General features: G+C 34.0%; 1 protein-coding gene across 1 annotated transcript; it reads left to right on the forward strand.

Moving 5' to 3' along the window:
- The first annotated feature begins 4,520 nt into the window (after positions 1-4,520).
- On the forward strand, positions 4,521-7,324 carry LOC139498760 (macrophage-expressed gene 1 protein-like). Its single transcript, XM_071287300.1, has 2 exons — positions 4,521-6,729; positions 7,195-7,324. The coding sequence occupies exon 1, from the start codon at positions 4,554-4,556 to the stop codon at positions 6,717-6,719; it is 2,166 nt and encodes a 721-aa protein (XP_071143401.1). The 5' UTR covers positions 4,521-4,553; the 3' UTR covers positions 6,720-6,729; positions 7,195-7,324.
- The last annotated feature ends 403 nt before the right edge of the window (positions 7,325-7,727 follow it).

A 7,727-nucleotide genomic window follows, 5' to 3' on the forward strand; every position in this document is an offset into this window, starting at 1 on the left:
ATCTTGAAAACTGATACAAGAAAAAAATCCTTGTTGGAATTCGAAAATTTATAAGCTTATTGCGAATTTTCAAAAACTAAATTTTAACCAAAAATCCGAACTTTTACAACCGTTTAAGGCATAAAAATTAGAAAATTGTAATTTAAACCTTATTTCAAGAATTGAAAGTTAAAAAGAATGGTCTTATGATCTTTAAAACATAAAAACATGGATGACCGTCTCAATACAATGATATATATATATCTTATTTTGATCCATGCGTTAGACAAATCTATCATGATAGATACACAGATTTGGTTTGGAAGTTGTAACCATATTACACATACGGTGGTCAAATTTACATGTATATAGTAACAGCTTACAAAACTTCAAATTGTTTTCGATTTTCCTATTCCATGTATATATATTACCTCCTATAGTTGTTAATGTCTGTGTCATTTTGGTCTCTTGTGGACAGTTGTCTCATTGGCAACCATACCACATCTTCTTTTTTATATTGGCTGTATTTGGAAAAACCTTTCGGAATTTTTGGGACCGCTATGTACTTAATTTGACCTTTTAATATTTTCTGCATGCGCACATCACTGATGATTCTTTAGTTGACGAAATGTGCGTCAGGCGTACATCACAAGACTGGTGTCTTTGACGTTTTTTTTCTATCCTAAAATTTACTGATATGTTGTTTACAAAATCCCAATTAAAACACTATACACGAAAATTACTGATCCTTTGAATACATTTATTCTGAATGTCGAGTGAATAATTATCCTACCATTTACAACACTGGGTCTATGCCACTGCTGGTGGACGTTTCGTCCCCGAGGGTATCACCAGCTAAGTAGTCAGCACTCCGGTGTTGACATGAATATCAATTATAGCGTCATTTTCATAAATTTTCTGTTACAAAACTTTGAATATTTCGAAAAACTAAGGATTTTCTTATCCCAGGAATAGATTACCTTAGCCGTATTTGGCACAACTTTTTGGAAATTTTGGTCCTCAATGCTCTACAACTTTGTACTTGTTTGGATTTATAAATATTTTGATATGAGCGTCACTGATGAGTCTTATGTAGACAAAACGCGCGTCTGGAGTATTAAATTATAATCCTGGTACCTTTGATAACTATTAACGCTGTAGTAGTTTCCCTTGAAGGTACAGATATTGACATTGTTTTTAACAAATTTTAAATAAATATTATACATGTAGTTATACAGTTATACACACTTTTGACATGTAATACCTTCCAATCGTTCTATACACCAAAAATGATTAACCGAGAAATAAACAAAACAAATAAAAAAAATTATCATTGTTTAACGAACCATGAGAATGCAATAAAAGTCAGAAGAACCCTGCAATATGGACATGTACACCTTACAATCATTCCATACTGAATTAATAGTGGCAAAATTGCTTAAAGTGTAAGAAAAATAGACCAAATCATAAAATTTTAAAATTGACCAATGAACCATGAACGTCATGGTCATCGTCAGATGAAACTTTAAAAATAAATTTCAGTACAATAATTATCTTTAATTATCCCAATTGCATGTAGTGTATGAAAAATAGACCAAATCACAAAAAATAAACATTGTCCATTGAAACATAAAAGATAAATTTCATTACAATAATTATCTTTATTTACTGTAATTGCTTATAGTGTATGCGAAACAGACCAAACCACAAAAAAAAACCTAAACATTGTCAAATAAACCAAGGTCAAGGTTATATGAAACCTTCCAGGTAGACATGTTAAACTTTCATTGCTTATAGAATCTGAGATACGGACTTGACTACATAACTTTGACTTTGATCACTGATTTATGAAATGAGGTCGAGGTCAGGTAAACTCTCCCTGACAGACATGTAGATTCGGCAAGGAATTCATATACCATATATCATAGTTATCCTGTTTCTCAGAATAAGAGAGTATATCACATGACAAAACAATTTATTTCAAACAGTCACTGAACCATGAGAATGAGACTAAGAACACTGGACATATGATAGACATTAGGTATACAAAGTATGAAGCATACATGTCTTTGCACTTCTGTAATATAAAGCTTTATACAAATAGTCTTCAATAATAGAGTAACAGTTAAAACATGTCCTCTTCTGGATTTTTTTCTTTCATTCTTTCCAGCTTTTATTCTAAGGAGAGCTATCGTGCAAAAGCACTCTTGTGTTTAATTGATAGAATATTTTTCAAAGCAGTACAATAATTTATCTTAATAATTGGATTTGATTTACTTGTGTCATATACACTTTGCTTAGATCAAGAACAGAAAAAACGCATTTTGTTTTACTCTTACTCTAAAAATGTATGTGTATTCATTCGACGTGATTGGCGTTGATTTAACGGATATTGCACCGTAAGATCAAGCAAAACAGAAAATACAGACGTTAGCCCTCTGAATGTTGTTAATATAACCGTATGCTAGGTGGGTGCATTAAAGTTGTGACATAAAATCTTTTTTTTTAATGTCTCTCGCCTAAATTGTATATATGATTGGATAAAGAATCAACCAATCAAGACTTTAAAACCTACGCTTCAGCAGGGTTAAAAAGTTGTGACTTCTGAAACCTTGAAGATATAAACTTTCAATAAAGGGTCATTATATATTATCATAATATTTATATAACTACAGATTGTATATATATAGACTGCATGTTTATCATTTATCACTACTAAATTTTCCGTCCAGAAATTCACATTTTATGCAACTGTCACATGTACTAAGATGTATCCTATGACATCCTTCATACGGATCCTGGCGGAGTTACATTATATATACGATAACTCCTGACATGTTCACGTTAGTTCTAGCTGATGATAGCAATGGCTATTAAAGAGTTTCATATAATTCAATTGTTGAAAAAAATGTATATATGAATATAAAATCATGGCTTTTTCAACGACCTGAGCTGCTATTTGCACTAAACAACTTTGGCAACACATTTAAAATCATATTGGCTAAGGTTCTTTAATACTTTTGAAAGATAAAATTCAAATATATCTGAGTATAATTATGTTGATAGCACGCCAAAATGCAGTTACACACTAACATGACTATTAGGATTTACATTTTGAAAAAGAAAACAATGGCTGCAAGACAAAATGTCTGTCTATGAAACAAGTCAATAAATGATTTTTTGAAACTAAATTAAAACCCAGTAATTTCTCATCTTGTTAGTGCATCAATTCACCCATCTTGTTAGTGCATCAATTCACAATATCAGCATAAAAGAGAGGCAAAAGATACAAAGGTGATATTCAAACTCATACGTCGAAAACATACTGACAATGCCAAGGCAAAAAAATACCAAAAACCACGAAAAGACTTAACTTTAAATTTCACAAGAACTAAACACTGATCGCGTCATTTAGGTGGATAGTTGTCGTATTGGCAATGATACGATTGTGTCACTCCCCCTTTATTGTTACATTTTTACCATAGTTGTCGTATTGGCAATGAAACGATTGTGTCACTCCCCTTTTATTGTTACATTTTGACCCATTGCAAGTAATGCGTTGCGTTGGTAAAGTTAATGAAAACAAATGTGGTGTATTCAACAGTATAACACTTAAGGGCACTATTTCTTGACAATGGATTAGGACGCAACATTGTTTTTTTTTTTTATAATTTTATGTTGTTGTTGATTGCAAAAAGTACAGTTGCAAATATTTTATACATATTTAGGACAATAACAAATACACAGTAAATCTGTGAGGTAGATGCTGCAAGTGGGTCGACCGGAACTCAGGAATGGAAGACAGGGTAAAGTCATCTAAAAAAAACAAGGGAAACATATTTATCATGCAAAAGACCACTATACTCACTCCTAATAAAATGTTGAAAATTTCTTTTTTATGTGCATAGAACGTGACCCTCTCCCTTCAAAGGTCATCGAATTCAATATATATCCCACGACGAAACGAACTCATCGTTTTACTGTCGGATGGGGAAAGCCTGGGTGACCATATTTATTAACCCCAGTCAAGGACTTGTATAGTGTATATTATACAACTTTTTGCACAAGTCAACCATCGGAGTTAAGGTGATGTCTTACAATGCAAAGATAAATTATTGCAAATTTGATAGTGATTATTTTCTCAGCCAAATAGAATATCTTCAGAACTAACAAGCTCGTGGCATATAATATTGTATCAGTTGGAAAATATTCACCATTATGTGCAATTATCCAATAGTACCCCTCTCATAGATAGTTTGTATTAACTATTAATAGTATTATACAAGATCAACATCATCGAATGACTGAAATTTTGGAATTTGATCTATAATTATCTATAGGCAGATATCTCATATGACGTCCTTGTCGTTTTTTCTCGGAAGACCCATGTACTTCAAATCTGAATCGAAAGTTCGTACAATCCATGGGAAATTACATAGCCCATTCGTTTATCAAATAATGTACCTTGAGGTATCCGTATATTAAATCTTATTATCAAAGCAAAGATAACGAGCTAGATATATATATAAACAAATCACTCTCCATTCTAGTTTATTTCTCAATTCAAAACAATAATGGAAAGTCATAGCTTAGCTTTGATTGCCATTGTTTGTGTATCCGTAGTAGCTGGTGTCAAAAAGAGTCCAGAGGAATGTTTGAAAACACTTCCTGACACCAAGCAACTTTTTGAAGTTCTTCCTGGAGTTGGCTGGGACAATTTACAGAACACTGAGCAATATCGAGTACTTGATATTTCTTACAATGAATGCCAAACAACTGCAGACCGTAAATTTCTGATTCCAGATGGATTTACTGTTGAGCCAGTCAAAACTAGCGAAATCAGTATTTTTGCAGATACTTTTAGTACCCACAATTCATTTACAAGTGCAACGGCAGCATCTGTCAACAAGCAATTTTGCGCCAGTGATTCAACTCTGTTCGAAAAATCGCAGATAAGTGGTTCATATTCTAATGACGCTCAGTTTTCAGTAAATAAGCAACTTGAAACGAATTCAACACTGGTACGCGTTACTGCTAGTTTCCCACGTTACCGAATTACATTAAAAGAAGATGCTCCTCTTGACCCTGTTTTTCGTAGACGGTTACAGAAAATAGCGGCCATGTTAGACACTAAGCAAGATCAAATGGCAACCTTTGAATCAGAACTGTTGACTCGCGACTACGGGACACATGTTTTGTCGGAGGTATTGGTAGGTGGATTACTAGTGAAAAATGATTATATTATAAAATCAAGCGAATCTTCCACTGGGTCTGCATCTGATAGAAGTAGCATGAACTTTCAAGCCGGACAATCTTTCAATAACTTCTTTTTCAAGAAGGGAGCAGAAGGTAGAAGTTTTACACAAAACAATTCAAAATCAGCAACAGACACCGAAAAGTACATGACCAGTTTACAATACTCAAAGGTTACCACATATGGAGGACCTGTATTTAATATGGGACAATTTAGTATGGAGAACTGGGAAAAGGGACTAGAATCTAATTTGGTTGCTATAGATAGGAGTGGGAAATCTCTCTTTGATTTTATCAACCCATACACGCTCCCAGAAATGTCACCAACAACAGTATTTAAAGTAGAGAATCTCGCATTGTTGTCGTCCTCTGATTATTATAAACATAATTGCGTGTATGGCTGTACCGATCCAAAGGCAATCAACTTCAATAGCAAAGCAAATATAGATGACGGGACATGCGGATTGAAAAGCGATTCCTTCTCATTCGGGGGATTTTTTCAAACCTGTGAAGAGGGCGAAGGTCACTTGTGTGATCATTTCAGCTTTGTTAATCCACGCACAAACCAATATTCTTGTCCTGCCGGTTTTAGGACAGTTCGTCTTTGGAAAGCGAGAAAATCTTACGGTGCACTTTGTCGTGACATGAAAGTTAAAAGTTTGTCTTGTTCGTTCTTGAACCATAAAAATATCAACGAATATACAGAAATTGAATATTCCGTCTACTGGTGTTCTCCAAATGTTCCACAAGGAAAACCACCACAATCTGCAGGATTTCTGTTCGGAGGAATGTGGAACCCGTCCTACCAAAAAAATCCAGTAACTGGTGGAAATTATTGTCCATGTGGATTTTCTGAAGTTACCTTGGGGGTAGATCTAAATCTGTGCTATGGTAATGATGTTTCAGACAACAGACTGAAGGCCGTTACATTTGGTGGCCTTTTTAGTTCCATGTCTGGGAATCCTCTTGCTGGACCTAGTCCTAAAAATGTCTCTGACAAAACAAATCAGTTCGCAGAAAAATGTCCGAAGACATTTTCGAAATATCTAGCAACAGTTGATGAAAATATTGACATTTATTACTGCAGCGTTCATCGAAAAGATACAGTCTTTGAGACTAGAGAAGCCATTCGACCACCCTTCATGAAGAGGCCTCTAATCAAACCTTACGATTTAACAAGTGCCATGGTAAAAATGACCGATATGGAGTCAGCAACAATCAAGTTGTTATCGTTGAAAGGTTCAGACTCCAAGCTTACGGCGTTTCAAAAGGCTGATCTTAAATACCAACAATTAGGCAATGAGGTACCTGATACCCAGAATAACGGTGGATCCAACGGACAGAGTAGCACGACAATTATAGTTGTATCAACGGTTGCAGTAGGAGCAGTGATGCTTGCTGCAATTGTGCTGACCATCTACATAAAGAAAAGGCGAGGACAAAATGAGGAATACACTCGATTGTCAAATAATTTACCAAACAACTAAACAGTAAAAAGTAAGTTTGAATATTGATAGATCTTGATAGATTACTTTAACGAAGTCAAGGGCGTTAGTAAATTTATATGAAATGGTGTACGTCAGTGAGGCAGCGTCGCCACAACTGAAAAAAGTCGGGAGGTACATACAGTCTTCAACAGCTGGAAATAAAATCTATCAAACTGATTATTATTTTCCTCAAGTCTAGTTGGTTTGCAATACATAAACTTAGTAACCTAATTTGTATGAATGCCCGTTTTATTTAAATAAGATTTAATTTATATACATTCGGATTAGCACTATTTTCAGTAATTTTTTAGATATGTAAAGGTATATTCATAAAAGCAATACTGGATATCCAGCTTTCAATGTGATGTTGGCCTTTAATACATAATGATTTAATTTTTAATGCAACTGAGAGTATGATTTCGGGGCAAGGGCTGTTGGTAATAGAATCTCTAATTATATTGTTCTTATATTTCAGGGTTTTAACGTCGACACGGATGCCTCCAAAAAGATCGAAGGACATTTTTCTATGAACACTGACTAATGAAAGAGTTGATTTATTTTGTGATCCTTATACGTATAGTTATAATGAAAACAGAAAAAATAAATTTTGTCTTGTGGTTTTTATATGTTTAAGATCGTATGACAGATATTACATTTTTCATGAATAAAGGGATCATGCTCCGAGTCGGTGTAATATGAATGCTATATTAAAAAACAATTAAATGTTGAAAAACTATCCACCAGTATCCAAAATGCCGTATAGTAAGCTATAAAAGTCCCGGCAGGACAAAGTATGAACGTTTAAATTGAAGTCATAGAACAGAAATAATTCGCCCAACCCCAAAACACCATTTTTAGTGATTGACAATCAATAAAAAAGGTATATGAAAAAATATTCCAGCCTCTTTGTACACGTTTTAAATAATGTATAAAAGATATTCCGTTTGTCCCTATCTTTTCTCTAGTTAATACCATCCACTGGTTACAAGTTCCTAAAGCTTGGTACAG

This window comes from Mytilus edulis, chromosome 1 (genome assembly GCF_963676685.1).
Source record: "Mytilus edulis chromosome 1, xbMytEdul2.2, whole genome shotgun sequence".
NCBI classification, from domain to species: Eukaryota; Metazoa; Mollusca; class Bivalvia; order Mytilida; family Mytilidae; genus Mytilus; species Mytilus edulis.

Bases quoted from the DNA above. Each gene is read 5' to 3' on its own strand.
- LOC139498760 (XM_071287300.1), top strand. From the start codon at position 4,554: ATGGAAAGTCATAGCTTAGCTTTGATTGCCATTGTTTGTGTATCCGTA.